This window comes from Neodiprion fabricii, chromosome 7, assembly GCF_021155785.1.
Source record: "Neodiprion fabricii isolate iyNeoFabr1 chromosome 7, iyNeoFabr1.1, whole genome shotgun sequence".
Classification (NCBI taxonomy): domain Eukaryota; kingdom Metazoa; phylum Arthropoda; class Insecta; order Hymenoptera; family Diprionidae; genus Neodiprion; species Neodiprion fabricii.
The window spans coordinates 21,495,769-21,513,117 of record NC_060245.1 but is presented as its reverse complement, the minus strand read 5'-3'; the positions used below and the strand labels follow the sequence as shown (position 1 = coordinate 21,513,117).

The 17,349-nt window shown below is 41.5% G+C and overlaps 2 protein-coding genes across 2 annotated transcripts; one reads left to right on the top strand and one right to left on the bottom strand.

Moving 5' to 3' along the window:
- Positions 1-176: 176 nt before the first annotated feature.
- On the bottom strand, positions 177-1,731 carry LOC124187081. The gene is made up of 4 exons (XM_046579333.1): positions 1,681-1,731; positions 1,456-1,599; positions 965-1,246; positions 177-473 (listed from the first exon to the last, which is right to left on the bottom strand). The coding sequence occupies exons 1-4, from the start codon at positions 1,729-1,731 to the stop codon at positions 177-179; spliced, it is 774 nt and encodes a 257-aa protein (XP_046435289.1).
- Positions 370-9,431, top strand: LOC124186479 (coiled-coil domain-containing protein 8 homolog). Its single transcript, XM_046578231.1, has 5 exons — positions 370-524; positions 909-1,179; positions 1,446-1,608; positions 5,860-6,147; positions 8,239-9,431. The coding sequence occupies exon 5, from the start codon at positions 8,263-8,265 to the stop codon at positions 9,142-9,144; it is 882 nt and encodes a 293-aa protein (XP_046434187.1). The 5' UTR covers positions 370-524; positions 909-1,179; positions 1,446-1,608; positions 5,860-6,147; positions 8,239-8,262; the 3' UTR covers positions 9,145-9,431.
- Positions 9,432-17,349: the final 7,918 nt, after the last annotated feature.

Here is a 17,349-nt window from a genome sequence, read left to right as displayed (position 1 = left end):
TAATTTTTCGGACATTGACAGCTGGTGACAAAAGCCAATCTGAAAACTGCAATCTTCGCGTCGTCGCAACGACGAATTTCGAAAATGAAGAAAACGATATTTCGACCAGGAAGGAAATATGCTAAACAAGTTTAATAGCACGTCTAAAAATAACAACATTTCCGTCAATCTTTAAATCAGCCGTATCTTCTTCTGCTTCTCCACGATTTCCAGTTCGCGATGCGTCTTCTGTTCCTGTTGGCGTTGGCTTTAGCGTCGTGGGCAGCAGCGCTGGCTTTTAAGGCGGCCTGCTTGGTGTTGGCAAGGTCGATTTTCGCGGCCTGGAGCTGCTTCGATAGTTCGTCGACTCGCCGCTTGGCGGCGTCGAGAAGCTGCTGCTTCTCGCTGTAAGCTTGCCGAGCCCCCTGAGCCGCAGCTTCGGCGTTTCCAAGGTTGGCATTTGCGGTTCGAACGGCCGATGCGAGCGTCTTCAGCTGGAGAAAAGTACGAACTGTTTCACCGAACAGTGATCGAGGATTGAGAGGGTGAGATGGTAGTGAGAATGTAAAAATATTAAACAACAGAAGCCCGATCGCTATATCGAACTTTCAAGTAATCCACGATCTAGTTCGTGAAATTTTTGAGTCGTTGAGAGTCGAAATTATGGATAATTCAAAATACCTAAACGTCAAAGTCTAGACAGCGAGAATATAGAATCCTCAGAATTGGGACGATTATATATTTTGGCTGTTGAATTTACAAACTACGTGGCGTTTGTACAATAAACGTTTCTCTTTCATTTGTGTGTCGTATATATGCTTGACGTTTCAAAATTTTCACTTTTCCACACGTTGAAATTGGAGAAAATAAATTTTCACGTCTTTGAAAGTTCGATGTGTTGCGACCCTTTTATTTTCTCGACCTTCCAGATTTGGGATCTCACTCTCTCAACGATTTTTCTCCTCTCTATTTCACGACTTCGTACCTGAATACGCGACTGCTGAGCCGCCTCCATCGCCGACTTGACGTTGGACTGAGTCTGCTGCAATGAGACACCTTCCTCTCGCACCACCGACTCTGCCTCCTTCACCTCCCCCTTGAGCTGCTCCACTATCGCCTCTTTTCCCGAGAGGGCTGCTTCCGCCGCTTTAGCTGCCTGAACCGCTTTCTCGGCCAGCTGAGCCTTCACCTTAACGTTATGTAACATACACGGAAATGTCAAATTTTTTATATCTTGGAGTTGAGTAGTATCGGCCCCGTATTGGAGCTGAATGACAACCCGATTTCACAGTTAAATAACAACTCCTTTTTGAAGTTAAATAGCAACCATTTTTTAAAGCTTAGTAAACACAACCATTTTAAGATTCAAAAACAACCCCCTTTTGGAGTTTAGTAAAAAATCCTTTTTCTAGTGAGATAGCAGCCCTTTTTTGAAATCGAGTAACAAACCCCTTATTCTCCCGTAGCTTCACCCACCTGATGTGCAGCCTGTTGGCCGGCGATGTTTTGGGCGTCGGAAGCCGCTTTTGCTTCCTGGGCAGCCTTCTGGGCGATGCTTGATGCCTTTTCGCCCTGTTTTTTGTGCGCGTCGATGGAACCAGAGTCAGAATTTATAAAACTCTGGAAAAGGTAACAATCCTCTATAAATTTCAAAGTAATGATAACGAATAAACAAGCTTGTAAGCAGTTTCGTAAACGTACTATTTCGTTCGATGAAAATCTGTGTATCCGCCTGCAGTCGATTTGCCCCATTCCCAGGACGACTAAAAATTCAAAAATTTTGAAAAAACGAAACGTACCGGCGTGAACGGCAACGAATTGAAATATTTTTCAAGAGAACCTACCTATATAAAAAACGCAGAATGTGCTTTTCATCTTGGTTTTCGTATGCAGAACACCTCTTCGCAATGCATGATTCTCGTCAATTTTTGACACGTAGTTTAAAAGTTAAACACGATAATTAATAGGATCTAACCAAAAAAAAAAAATACGTAAAAACAATTATAATATTGTAAGATACGCGTTCGTTGATCGTCGAAACAACGGAACGAATCATCTGAGCAGTTCGCATGCTTCGATTAATCGATTAATGCATCGATTCACGGTTCTCTGTTCAAAAGGACCGTACTTTGAATTTAGAGACGGCAAGACAAAATATATACCGACCCGTGTAATTGATCGATTTACTCGATTTCGAGTTAGGTAATTAAAACACGATTCGTCATTCTAGAGTAAATCGGCGTGGATCCCGAATTATTGGGTAACACGGAAGCAAGTGTGTAAATAGGAAAAAAAAGAATCGTTGAATTTACAAAATGTAGTGACAAAATATGGCTAAGTAAATATTTCCTTGATTTTCAAATAAATCTTGCACAACCTAATAACGCTAATTATTATTTTGGCTACCTTTATATTCAATCAAATGATATTTCTTTCGTTGAAAAAATATCTCTTCCGGCGTATTAGGTAGATTTAAAAAATCCTTTCATTGTGTTTAGCACAAAACGAGAAAGGTATAAAACAGGACTGACAGATTCTTTTTCACCAATTACGAGTTCGATAAAGTGATAGACAATAGTCGCGACCTCTGAACTGCTTGCGTCAATCTCGATCAAAAATTTACGTGTAAGATAAAAACGTTCGGAATAGAAAGACAAAAAAAGAACGAAAAGAAAAAAAAACACTAAGGGAACGGACTTTCTTACATCGGTGTATAAAATTTGCGAAACTGTTTGATACAGGTTACGTTAATACAGTGAAATGCAGGAAGAATACAACGACTAGAAGTAAAAATGAATTTAAGAAATGGTTAGCAGATACAAACCGCAGCAATGGATCTCTGTCACAGAAAGTTGCCGGTGTACAGGTCGAGTTTTTGATTATTTTTAATAACAGGTAGACCGCGGTACCATTCTCCTATTGTTGACGTGTAGGTACACGAAAATATTACGTATCTGTACGCTGTATAACTATACATGATGTGATAAAAACGATTTGTGGGTGAAGGATCGGGATAATGATTAATTAGCTGGATGTGGTCAAAGGCGTTTGAATTAGTCCAGATCTCGGAATCGCCGAAGAGAAGTCACACTTCCAGTATCTGATGAATAAAAAGCGAGACGAAAGTTCACGTAACGTTCTGCAGAACTTGAACACTCGTTGCCTGAAGTATTACGCGACTAAACACTTTTTTCCCGAACAATTTTTTCACTACTTTTTCTACTTTTTAAACTACAACAATTTATTTTCATCCGCCGTTTCTTGTACTTGGAAATTTTTCCTGCCTCTAACGTTTTTCGACTTCCCTCCAGCAGCTTCCTGAACTACTAATTTGTAATTAATCCTTCTACGAGAACAAATAGACTCAGGTGATTTACATTCCACATTGATAAAAATGAAATTCGATTACGTTCACTGTCGATTTAAATCGTACATTTTTAAACATATATTATTCTTTATCAGTCAGTATTTTCCGTTGGTATTTCACTTTCTATCGTGCAATTTTCATGAAAACAAAAAGTAGGAAGTGAAAATTATTCGTAGTATCTTCAGAAGGACAAAACTTTTGCCATTAATGTCATACAAGGTTTGCGAAAAATGTTAGAGCATTTTTCCGCGATTTATACAAACGAGTACTGTAATTTGTTAATTTTTTGCGTTTATTTCTCTACGTGCGTCATTACCGATCGTTTAAACGAATTATCTAGAAACTAAAAACATTGAGTAAATAAACATAACCAGATCTGTTTAAAGAGTTTACAACAATGCCGTAACGCGGACAGTAAGCACAAGTCAAATAACGTCATTATCGCTTTCCTTGAATAATCGATTCTGACCGGTCTATTCGATTCGGCAATTAGGCGGATCAGTTGTGCGTACATAAGATATCGTGTAATAGTAACAGAGCCACATTTCCACAGATAAGTTGCGTTTCAGATACTCTATTCATTAAACAAAACAAATCAAAAATAAAAAGCATAATTTCACAGGCTCGTAATTAGTAATTTTCACTCGCTGCAGTTGAAAAAAAATCTCAGAACTCCAAAATTATCAAAAGTACCAAATTGAAAAAAAAAAAAAAACTTGTACCGACTGAAGACAAGCATGCAATTTAAAAATGAAACGAATTAATTACTTTCTCGATAAATTGCGTGAGCTGAAAAATTAGCACAGACTAGTTCCACTAGGTTACTTTGTTTTTTTTTTTTTTCTTTCCAAATGTAAATCAATCGTAGGAGATAATCGTGTCGTACAGAAGCGAGACATTGTTCGAAGTGAGACCGAAGACTGGAGGAAAAGAATCAGGGGGAGAGAATTCGTTGAACCGTATAAGAAAAGTCGCGAAACCTCGGGGACCTTTTTGGCGACCCGTCAAAAATGCAGAACGCCGATCTCAGGCGAAGAAAGTTCTCCGTCTAATATCTGTGCGAGAGGCCCCTGTTAGAACAGCTGCATAATCCCGGATGCGGTATATTTTACTGTTGATTTTATATCGCACAACGATATGAAACGTTGGCGGGGTTTTTTGCGCGCAACGTTTTTCCACCCAATAAAATGCGATTTCGAATCGTGGGTAGACGAAATATCTTTGTCGGAATCGTTACTTCCACCGTTTGATTGACGTTTTATTTCCCAAGTCCCGGCCGTCGATTCTGTGGAAAAAAACACACCGTCTTCGGCTGGGTGATCTTCTGCTCTATTTTACACTGTATAAGGATAAAAAGAGAAACGATTTCTCGCCGCTTTTTGCCACGGTTCCAATCGCCCAAGTACCCAATCTCTCTAATCTTCTAATCACTAAAAATCTTCGATTCCGTACAAATCACGAGTCCTCGCGATCTGTCGCAAATCATCGTTCGGCTCGATCGATCCGTTCCAATTTTTCGTCCGCACACGACTTCGATATCACTTTTTTTTTCTATGCCCGTAAAATTCTCAACTTTGTAAAAAAATACATCACGTACTCGGTTCTCATTATTGCAATGATCAGACATTTTCTCGGCAACGTTTTAGTCCCGCCCACACGTTACGTTATAAAACTTCTGATATCCGAACATTTAAGAAAATGAAATAAACGTAAATCTACAATTCGATATTATTCCAAAATAGAAATGTTGTCGGTCAGATATTTACGAGTCGATTCTTTAGGCTCGAATCAGGCGTGACGATGCATTTTTACCTGAAACACAATAGAACTTTTATTTCTAGTAGGCACAAGCTCAGACACATACAAGCATATATCTTTATATTATGCAAACGTTGATAATATTTGTCAACTGTTGCACAATTTTTCAATCAGATTACCTAACCTTGCCTCTCCAGGTACTTGAACACGTATAATATTATGCCCACCAGTTCGTAGCCACGGTGTAATTGTTTCATTTACATCGACGAATTATTTCTCAAGCTCCTTGCAGGAATGCGCCGTTATGAGATGTCTGTCAGGTGGTCAGGGTCTACCGATATTTTTTGTCCATTCTTTTCGAATTCTTTTTGCCTTCAATGATCTGGTTTTCGTTTAAACACCCAATGAAAAAAGAAATACATCCTTAAATCGCCAATCGATTTCATTGTTTTCGCGGTCAGTTGATACTCGGTTGGATCGATTTGAAAATGAGTTCATTTCGTTGACAGGATTAATCATTCCATTCCAGACAAGTACGTTGCGAAAATTTACTCGCGGAATTATCGGTATTCACACAACACGACCGGATAGGTCAGTTAAAATGATGAAACGTAGTCTAGATTTCACGAGCCATTGACATATTTCGGTACTGCGAACACCGTGCAAATTGATAAGATTCTAAGATCGTAAGACTTATTTTGAACTTGGGGAAAACGGATAGTCAAAAATTTATAACATGACGTGGATCGTCTCAGGGACCAGCACCCCCGGATTTCGTAAGTTGGAAAGAATGACACGGTTCGAGATCGACGAAAAGTCGATTAATCTTGGATCACAAACTGACCTCCCTTCCCTTGGTCACCACCTCCCTCCCCGATATTGAAGGGGGAACACAAGACGTCTGTATCGCATGGACCAGGCAGCACTGACCAAGCCGGGAGGTATAAGAGGTCCGATTCCCGAGTGCACAAGCATCAGTTCTCAGCCCTCTTCCGGAGCAAAGACAGCTCCATTTACCAAGCTAGCATCGAGTGTGGTTAACCGTAAGTATATCTTCGGTTTTCGAGTAGCCCCGCAATCTCAATCTTCGACAAAGTCCGTACGACGTTTCGCTTGGAAGCCACCTCGCGTTCCTTAAATCTGATTTCGAGTATCCGCAATGTCGGTCAAGATGTAATTTTGTCCAAGTTCATTCACGCCTTCTCGTTTGAATGTTAAATCGCGCAATGAATTCCGGGTTCGATTATCTTTCCCAAGGGTGGCACAGCGTCAGGTTTAAACGTGGGGACACCTTGAAAGAGGACAAGACGTTGACTGCAAACTCGAGGCATTGAGGGAATGCAGGCCAAGCCAGGCCAGTTTTTCAAAGTGCATTTGAAAGGTGGTCCATTGGCGGGTTGTTATAGGAGTAAAGTAAATGTTCCAAGGCGGTTGTAGGTAAACGGGCGTGCACACTTTATTTGCACCTGCGTTCTCCGGCTGACTCGTACAGTCCGTTTGCCGTTCGCGGCGCGTGCACTCGGGGGGATTGGCCAATGGGTATTTTTTATGTGGCTTATGGAGCGCGACCGAGTGGAATGAATGTTAAGTTTCAACAAACGAAGGCGTGTTACCAAATTTTTACCAATTATATAGAGCGCGACATTCTACGGAGGTAAAAATAATACGCGCAGAAGCGAAGGTGAAAGTCCATGCTATGGAATATAATGCTGTGATCGGCAGCTCAATGTACTCGAACAGTAGTTCTAATGGTTTTTCCGGTCTCTGTTCATTTACCGATGCCATTATTCGCTCGGTGGCTTCCTCTTCATTTTTTTTCTCCGATTATACTGTGAGAGCCTGATTTTCCTTATCGCGCTCTTAAAATCTGCTGCAGGATAATCTAACGATCAATCAAAGCTTCAACCATTCTGCGAACAATCCCCGGTTACCGGGTCAATGTTTTTGCTCATACTCGGACCGCTGCTTAATCGTGCAACGCGACAAAACGAGAGAAATTGCTTTGGGACGGTTCTGGAAAAGAAGTTTGAAAAGAAATCGTTGAGTAATCGACTGGCGTAAGCCATGTCGACACGTAATTGCGTCGCTTTTGAATTCAATTCACGACAATTTACTGCATAATGCTTGATAAATTCTATCCCTCTTACAATTAATACAAATTTTGGAATCATCTTTGACGAATAAAAAATTTTTTATACTCAAGTTATACTCAATTTTCTTCCTATAGAGTGTAAAATTATTGCATATTTTCATTTCTTGGCAATAAAATTCTTTTTTTTTTTTTTTGTTTTATAGGTTTAAGACTGAACTTTGTGACATGGTAAAATTTTGATAACAGTATTTTCTTTTTTTCATTTCCAAAGCTTTCAAATGCGATGATTGCATTTGTTCTACTGTTTTCGATTTCTATCTTTTTTTTTTGTCCGTCTCGAATTCGATGCAGTGATAAAGCAGCTGAAATCAAGTACCAAGATTCCCGTGGTGGTACCGATTCGCGTTGCCAAACGTTAAATAAAAAAGGAGTGATGCAGCTCCGTGCGTTTTGTCCCGATTATCCACGCTTATACAACAAACCGATTTCCCGGGGGTCAATCTACCATGGCGATCGAGTCCCCCGCTTGCATAGTTTTGTCGCGCCGATCTCACGGGCGGGAAAGTTTCTTTTACGAAATGCCTTTCTTTCAATTTCAACAGAACAATTTGCGTTTCGGGCAATTACAATATCCGGCGAGAAGGATCGACCGACCGTCATTGATCGCGGTGCATGAAGCAGATCCCACTAGCGCATAAAAACAATCTGATTGTAAACTGAATTCGGAACCCTAAATTATCAACCACTGGCCAATAACTCTTCTGCAGTTGGACACGGATAATTGGTCGTTCGTCATTTGCGGTGACACTTGTGGCGTCTTTGTAGGAAGTAGATCGGTAATGCAGAGACGAAACTATCAAGTTCATTTCCCATCATTTGCCAATTTCCCGAACATTGATCCCAATTGAAAATTTTTATTGTATGTCCATAGAATCCATCTGAATCCGTTCCAAATTCCTATGGATCCCGTCGGAAATTGAAACGAATCAGATGGATTCATTCCATGGAACATTTTCACTAACGAAATCGGTTCTGCCCACAGCTCAGCAGTCCCATATCCCTCAAGATGAAGGTCTTCCTGGTGATCGCGTGCGTGATCGGCATGGCTCTCAGCGGTCCGAGTAAACGACAGCAGCAGTTGGAGGCCGATCAGCTTGAGGCAGAGGCCTACGAATACGATTACGGAAGCGAGCCATCAGCCTCACACTACTCGGACGCTGCAGTGGCCGCCAGCCACGGACACGGGCACGGCCATGGACACGGGCACGGCCACGGCCACGTGGGTTACAGTTCAGGGGGTGGTTTGGTCAGCATAGCTCAGGGGGCGGCGGACCAGGCGCACAACCAAGTCGCGAACCAGCACAGCGCAGCCGGGCAAGCGGCCTACGTGGCGAAGAACACGCTGGCCCAAGCGGCGGCCCAATCGGCGGCCACAGCGGCGGCCGCGCTCGCTGGAAAGCAGATAATCCTCCTGGGCCTGGAACAGCAGTCGAGGGACGCCCACGTCGCCGTTGAGGGGGAGAAAATGCAGCTTCAGCAGGCTCAGCGTGCCGCCACTGCCGCCCAGAACACCGCCCAGCAGGCCATGCATCAGGTCCAAGTGATAACGGCCGCTCTGAACGCCGCCCAGGCCACGGCCGATCACGCGGCTCAGGCCGCGGCTGAAGCTGCAGCTGAGCTTGCCGCCCAGACCGCCATGGTAGGTCAGGCCAAGGCGCGCGCTGAGACCATTGACGAACAGCTCCACGCTTCCAGGGTGGATTTCGACGCTACGCAATCCGCGGCGAACAAGGCTGCGGCGGCGGCTCAGACCGCGCAGAACAACGCAGCCGCGGCTGCGGCACACGCTGCAAGCGCGGCCAGCGCTGTGGCTGGACATCATCCCGCCAGTCTTCATCAGGCCTCGCAGTTGGGGGACTCGCTAGAGTACAAGGGATACCGGTACTAGGCGTTGTCAGGCCCTTGATCGTCAACGCTTACCATCTTTATCACCGTACCAACCACGATCTAGCCACTTATGGCTTGTCACTTATCATCGAGTTGGGCGTCATTTGTTACCCCGGTTTTTTATACTGATGATGTTATGATACCGACGACGTCATTTTACTATTTCGATGCTGTTTTTATTTATTTTTTTTTTTTTTTTGTTTTTTTTTTTTATTTTCTTCTTTCCCACTTGCAGTGGTTTGAATTACGATGGGTATATTAATAAAAATTGTTGCCATGTATGTTGAACGATTATGGTTTTTTCTTTCCTTATTTGTCATTTGCTGATTGATTAATTATACGTTGAGATTAAAACGGATCATACGATACCTGAAACAACTAACAACAGACACCTTTGTATCAGAACATTAGATTAGATTGTTGTATGAGTGCTAGTTAGTTTATGAAATTCTGTGACTGTAACGGAGGAACTTATTGATACAATATCTGAATAATTAATTACATTATATAATGGATGCCGTTCACCAAATTTACGGCTTACATCTATTTATTATTATAATTATATCAGTTTGAAGATACGCCGTAAGCTAGCTTGTCGATGATATTCTGTTCATTATGACTCAATCCTGGTTATTGGGTGCACAAAAATTTTAATTGAACATTATTGTTAAGGGCTTTCGGACGATAATTAGCGGAAAAGGGTTCCTGGATATCAAATCTCAGTAGGACGTTCTTGTACTATACGAAAGTGTCCTATCTTACTAACGATTGTATTTTGCAAATTGTAATTCTATGAATATTATTGATAGTGTTGTGATAACTTGAATGCATACTTATTGACTGATGTCATGTGCAAAGTCTAGCTGTAACACAATTGAGACGTCATGAACAGAAGATCGAAATGGACACAATTACTAACACATGCAAAATAATGTGTTGTGTAGAGAGAATGCAAACTTGATACGCAATTATAAGAATAATGAAAAGAAATTCGTTCATTACTACATAGGTTAGATGTAATAGTAACAATACGAAGTCATCCGCAACGTGTCCTACTAAGTTATATTGCACTGACACGCAGGCCAGAACTTAAAGTGTATGCAAAAAGTGAAATGTGACTATCTAAGGTGACATTTTTCATATGATAATAAGATAATGTTGAGTGCATTTCATTTTCCCGTATATTAGTCGGATTACTTGTGTGATGATCAATCAGTGTTGATACGTTTCAATTCGACTATGACTCATCAATACTGTTCTGCAACTTGTTCGAATACTATACAATTACACTGGCACACTTGTACTAGAAATAGTGACATATGTATTTCAATAAACTGATACTAAAGCTTGGTAACACTGGATTTGTAAATTGCAATTCCCAAACAATTGAAAGCCTCAAATCTTTTGATGTTGAAGCTGTGATAATTGTCAACCAGTGTTTGTAGCGAGGACTTGCTGCGTATAATCGATTCGTCTTGGAAAATCACATCCATATAACGCTACTAAGAATTGATTCACGAACTTTTCATGATGGTGAAAATTTCACCAGGAATGCTAATATATTAGCCGTGATGTTTTGTGAGGCGAGGAATCTTTGTCTCTAATTGATTTCGGATGAGTCTTTCCTGACTGACGCAACCCTCAGAAACTCAGGATACGCAGCGATAAAAGCGAAACACCTACAGCAGAGAAATGTCAAACTGAATACTTCGTTTTTTGTCTGTAACTTTTGATGCGTTGATCGCAGCGTATTGAAACCACGCCCAATCGATTTCTCCTGCAAAATTACGTCCGAATAGTACCGCAATTAAGTTGTTCCAGCACTTTTCAGAATCGCAAAAATTTTCGCCAAAAATGCAAAGGGGTTAGCCTTACTTTTTCTTAATTTTTCGACCAAAAATTTTGGGTCTCCGATTCGATTTATTCGACCATTTCCTGACCAATTGGACCCTCAGGAACTCAGAAAAGGCAGCGAAAACAGCGTGGGATCAACAGGAGAGAAATGGCGACGAAAAAAGCACCTGCTGAAAAATGTCGAAAACACAGGTTTTCGTTTCTTGGCTGTAACTTTTTATACAATAATCGCAGCGTATTGGGACTGCGCCCAATCGATTTCTCTCGCTGAATTACGTCGGAATAGTGCCACAATGAATTTATTCCGGCACTTTTGAAAATCGCGAAAATTTTCGCAAAAAATGCAAAGGGGTTAGCCTTACTTTTTCTTCATTTTTCGACCAAAAATTTTGGGTCTCTGATTCGATTTGTGTGACCTTTTCCTGACTAATTCGACCCTCAGGAACTCAGAAAACGCAGCGAAAAGAGCGTAGGATCAACGGGAGAGAAATGGCGAAGGAAAAAGCAGCTGCTGAAAAATGTCGAAAACACAGGTTTTCGTTTCTTGGCTGTAACTTTTTATACAATAATCGCAGCGTATTGGGACTGCGCCCAATCGATTTCTCTCGCTGAATTACGTCGGAATAGTGCCACAATGAATTTATTCCGGCACTTTTGAAAATCGCGAAAATTTTCGCAAAAAATGCAAAGGGGTTAGCCTTACTTTTTCTTCATTTTTCGACCAAAAATTTTGGGTCTCCGATTCGATTTGTGTGACCTTTTCCTGACTAATTCGACCCTCAGGAACTCAGAAAACGCAGCGAAAAGAGCGTGGGATCAACAGGAGAGAAATGGCGAAGGAAAAAGCACCTGCTGAAAAATGTCGAAAACACAGGTTTTCGTTTCTTGGCTGTAACTTTTTATACAATAATCGCAGCGTATTGGGACTGCGCCCAATCGATTTCTCTCGCTGAATTACGTCGGAATAGTGCCACAATGAATTTATTCCGGCACTTTTGAAAATCGCGAAAATTTTCGCAAAAAATGCAAAGGGGTTAGCCTTACTTTTTCTTCATTTTTCGACCAAAAATTTTGGGTCTCCGATTCGATTTGTGTGACCTTTTCCTGACTAATTCGACCCTCAGGAACTCAGAAAACGCAGCGAAAAGAGCGTGGGATCAACAGGAGAGAAATGGCGAAGGAAAAAGCACCTGCTGAAAAATGTCGAAAACACAGGTTTTCGTTTCTTGGCTGTAACTTTTTATACAAGAATCGCAGCGTATTGGGACTGCGCCCAATCGATTTCTCTCGCTGAATTACGTCGGAATAGTGCCACAATGAATTTATTCCGGCACTATTGAAAATCGCGAAAATTTTCGCAAAAAATGCAAAGGGGTTAGCCTTACTTTTTCTTCATTTTTCGACCAAAAATTTTGGGTCTCCGATTCGATTTGTGTGACCTTTTCCTGACTAATTCGACCCTCAGGAACTCAGAAAACGCAGCGAAAAGAGCGTGGGATCAACAGGAGAGAAATGGCGAAGGAAAAAGCACCTGCTGAAAAATGTCGAAAACACAGGTTTTCGTTTCTTGGCTGTAACTTTTTATACAATAATCGCAGCGTATTGGGACTGCGCCCAATCGATTTCTCTCGCTGAATTACGTCGGAATAGTGCCACAATGAATTTATTCCGGCACTTTTGAAAATCGCGAAAATTTTCGCAAAAAATGCAAAGGGGTTAGCCTTACTTTTTCTTCATTTTTCGACCAAAAATTTTGGGTCTCCGATTCGATTTGTGTGACCTTTTCCTGACTAATTCGACCCTCAGGAACTCAGAAAACGCAGCAAAAAGAGCGTGGGATCAACAGGAGAGAAATGGCGAAGGAAAAAGCACCTGCTGAAAAATGTCGAAAACACAGGTTTTCGTTTCTTGGCTGTAACTTTTTATACAATAATCGCAGCGTATTGGGACTGCGCCCAATCGATTTCTCTCGCTGAATCACGTCGGAATAGTGCCACAATAAATTAATTCCGGCACTTTTGAAAATCGCGAAAATTTTCGCAAAAAATGCAAAGGGGTTAGCCTTACTTTTTCTTCATTTTTCGACTAAAAATTTTGGGTCTCCGATTCGATTTGTGTGACCTTTTCCTGACTAATTCGACCCTCAGAAACTCAGAAAACGCAGCGAAAAGAGAGTGGGATCAACAGGAGAGAAATGGCGAAAAAAAGAGCACCTGCTGAAAAATGTCGAAAACACAGGTTTTCGTTTCTTGGCTGTAACTTTTTATACAATAATCGCAGCGTATTGGGACTGCGCCCAATCGATTTCTCTCGCTGAATTACGTCGGAATAGTGCCACAATGAATTTATTCCGGCACTTTTGAAAATCGCGAAAATTTTCGCAAAAAATGCAAAGGGGTTAGCCTTACTTTTTCTTCATTTTTCGACCAAAAATTTTGGGTCTCCGATTCGATTTGTGTGACCTTTTCCTGACTAATTCGACCCTCAGGAACTCAGAAAACGCAGCGAAAAGAGCGTGGGATCAACAGGAGAGAAATGGCGAAGGAAAAAGCACCTGCTGAAAAATGTCGAAAACACAGGTTTTCGTTTCTTGGCTGTAACTTTTTATACAATAATCGCAGCGTATTGGGACTGCGCCCAATCGATTTCTCTCGCTGAATTACGTCGGAATAGTGCCACAATGAATTTATTCCGGCACTTTTGAAAATCGCGAAAATTTTCGCAAAAAATGCAAAGGGGTTAGCCTTACTTTTTCTTCATTTTTCGACCAAAAATTTTGGGTCTCCGATTCGATTTGTGTGACCTTTTCCTGACTAATTCGACCCTCAGGAACTCAGAAAACGCAGCGAAAAGAGCGTGGGATCAACAGGAGAGAAATGGCGAAGGAAAAAGCACCTGCTGAAAAATGTCGAAAACACAGGTTTTCGTTTCTTGGCTGTAACTTTTTATACAAGAATCGCAGCGTATTGGGACTGCGCCCAATCGATTTCTCTCGCTGAATTACGTCGGAATAGTGCCACAATGAATTTATTCCGGCACTTTTGAAAATCGCGAAAATTTTCGCAAAAAATGCAAAGGGGTTAGCCTTACTTTTTCTTCATTTTTCGACCAAAAATTTTGGGTCTCCGATTCGATTTGTGTGACCTTTTCCTGACTAATTCGACCCTCAGGAACTCAGAAAACGCAGCGAAAAGAGCGTGGGATCAACAGGAGAGAAATGGCGAAGGAAAAAGCACCTGCTGAAAAATGTCGAAAACACAGGTTTTCGTTTCTTGGCTGTAACTTTTTATACAAGAATCGCAGCGTATTGGGACTGCGCCCAATCGATTTCTCTCGCTGAATTACGTCGGAATAGTGCCACAATGAATTTATTCCGGCACTATTGAAAATCGCGAAAATTTTCGCAAAAAATGCAAAGGGGTTAGCCTTACTTTTTCTTCATTTTTCGACCAAAAATTTTGGGTCTCCGATTCGATTTGTGTGACCTTTTCCTGACTAATTCGACCCTCAGGAACTCAGAAAACGCAGCGAAAAGAGCGTGGGATCAACAGGAGAGAAATGGCGAAGGAAAAAGCACCTGCTGAAAAATGTCGAAAACACAGGTTTTCGTTTCTTGGCTGTAACTTTTTATACAATAATCGCAGCGTATTGGGACTGCGCCCAATCGATTTCTCTCGCTGAATTACGTCGGAATAGTGCCACAATGAATTTATTCCGGCACTTTTGAAAATCGCGAAAATTTTCGCAAAAAATGCAAAGGGGTTAGCCTTACTTTTTCTTCATTTTTCGACCAAAAATTTTGGGTCTCCGATTCGATTTGTGTGACCTTTTCCTGACTAATTCGACCCTCAGGAACTCAGAAAACGCAGCAAAAAGAGCGTGGGATCAACAGGAGAGAAATGGCGAAGGAAAAAGCACCTGCTGAAAAATGTCGAAAACACAGGTTTTCGTTTCTTGGCTGTAACTTTTTATACAATAATCGCAGCGTATTGGGACTGCGCCCAATCGATTTCTCTCGCTGAATCACGTCGGAATAGTGCCACAATAAATTAATTCCGGCACTTTTGAAAATCGCGAAAATTTTCGCAAAAAATGCAAAGGGGTTAGCCTTACTTTTTCTTCATTTTTCGACTAAAAATTTTGGGTCTCCGATTCGATTTGTGTGACCTTTTCCTGACTAATTCGACCCTCAGAAACTCAGAAAACGCAGCGAAAAGAGAGTGGGATCAACAGGAGAGAAATGGCGAAAAAAAGAGCACCTGCTGAAAAATGTCGAAAACACAGGTTTTCGTTTCTTGGCTGTAACTTTTTATACAATAATCGCAGCGTATTGGGACTGCGCCCAATCGATTTCTCTCGCTGAATTACGTCGGAATAGTGCCACAATGAATTTATTCCGGCACTTTTGAAAATCGCGAAAATTTTCGCAAAAAATGCAAAGGGGTTAGCCTTACTTTTTCTTCATTTTTCGACCAAAAATTTTGGGTCTCCGATTCGATTTGTGTGACCTTTTCCAGACTAATTCGACCCTTAGGAACTCAGAAAACGCAGCGAAAAGAGCGTGGGTTCAACGGGAGAGAAATGGCGAAGGAAAAAGCACCTGCTGAAAAATGTCGAAAACACAGGTTTTCGTGGCTTGGCTGTAACTTTTTATACAATAATCGCAGCGTATTGGGACTGCGCCCAATTGATTTCTCTCGCTGAATTACGTCGGAATAGTGCCACAATGAATTTATTCCGGCACTTTTGAAAATCGCGAAAATTTTCGCAAAAAATGCAAAGGGGTTAGCCTTACTTTTTCTTCATTTTTCGACCAAAAATTTTGGGTCTCCGATTCGATTTGTGTGACCTTTTCCAGACTAATTCGACCCTCAGGAACTCAGAAAACGCAGCGAAAAGAGCGTGGGTTCAACAGGAGAGAAATGGCGAAGGAAAAAGCACCTGCTGAAAAATGTCGAAAACACAGGTTTTCGTGGCTTGGCTGTAACTTTTTATACAATAATCGCAGCGTATTGGGACTGCGCCCAATTGATTTCTCTCGCTGAATTACGTCGGAATAGTGCCACAATGAATTTATTCCGGCACTTTTGAAAATCGCGAAAATTTTCGCAAAAATGCAAAGGGGTTAGCCTTACTTTTTCTTCATTTTTCGACCAAAAATTTTGGGTCTCCGATTCGATTTGTGTGACCTTTTCCTGACTAATTCGACCCCCAGGAACTCAGAAAACGCAGCAAAAAGAGCGTGGGATCAACAGGAGAGAAATGGCGAAGGAAAAAGCACCTGCTGAAAAATGTCGAAAACACAGGTTTTCGTTTCTTGGCTGTAACTTTTTATACAATAATCGCAGCGTATTGGGACTGCGCCCAATCGATTTCTCTCGCTGAATTACGTCGGAATAGTGCCACAATGAATTTATTCCGGCACTTTTGAAAATCGCGAAAATTTTCGCAAAAAATGCAAAGGGGTTAGCCTTACTTTTTTTTCATTTTTCGACCAAAAATTTTGGGTCTCCGATTCGATTTGTGTGACCTTTTCCTGACTAATTCGACCCTCAGGAACTCAGAAAACGCAGCGAAAGGAGCGTGGGATCAACAGGAGAGAAATGGCGAAGGAAAAAGCACCTGCTGAAAAATGTCGAAAACACAGGTTTTCGTTTCTTGGCTGTAACTTTTTATACAATAATCGCAGCGTATTGGGACTGCGCCCAATCGATTTCTCTCGCTGAATTACGTCGGAATAGTGCCACAATGAATTTATTCCGGCACTTTTGAAAATCGCGAAAATTTTCGCAAAAAATGCAAAGGGGTTAGCCTTACTTTTTCTTCATTTTTCGACCAAAAATTTTGGGTCTCCGATTCGATTTGTGTGACCTTTTCCTGACTAATTCGACCCTCAGGAACTCAGAAAACGCAGCGAAAAGAGCGTGGGATCAACAGGAGAGAAATGGCGAAGGAAAAAGCACCTGCTGAAAAATGTCGAAAACACAGGTTTTCGTTTCTTGGCTGTAACTTTTTATACAATAATCGCAGCGTATTGGGACTGCGCCCAATCGATTTCTCTCGCTGAATTACGTCGGAATAGTGCCACAATGAATTTATTCCGGCACTTCTGAAAATCGCGAAAATTTTCGCAAAAAATGCAAAGGGGTTAGCCTTACTTTTTCTTCATTTTTCGACCAAAAATTTTGGGTCTCCGATTCGATTTGTGTGACCTTTTCCTGACTAATTCGACCCTCAGGAACTCAGAAAACGCAGCGAAAAGAGCGTGGGATCAACAGGAGAGAAATGGCGAAGGAAAAAGCACCTGCTGAAAAATGTCGAAAACACAGGTTTTCGTTTCTTGGCTGTAACT

Coding starts and splice junctions, on each gene's coding strand:
- LOC124187081 (XM_046579333.1), bottom strand. CDS start 1,731: ATGGGGCAAATCGACTGCAGGCGGATACACAGATTTTCATCGAACGAA. Junction 1,247..1,455: donor GCCAACAGGCTGCACATCAG/GTGGGTGAAGCT, acceptor GTTGTCATTCAG/CTCCAATACGGGGCCGATAC. Junction 474..964: donor CTCAGCAGTCGCGTATTCAG/GTACGAAGTCGT, acceptor ACTTTTCTCCAG/CTGAAGACGCTCGCATCGGC.
- LOC124186479 (XM_046578231.1), top strand. CDS start 8,263: ATGAAGGTCTTCCTGGTGATCGCGTGCGTGATCGGCATGGCTCTCAGC.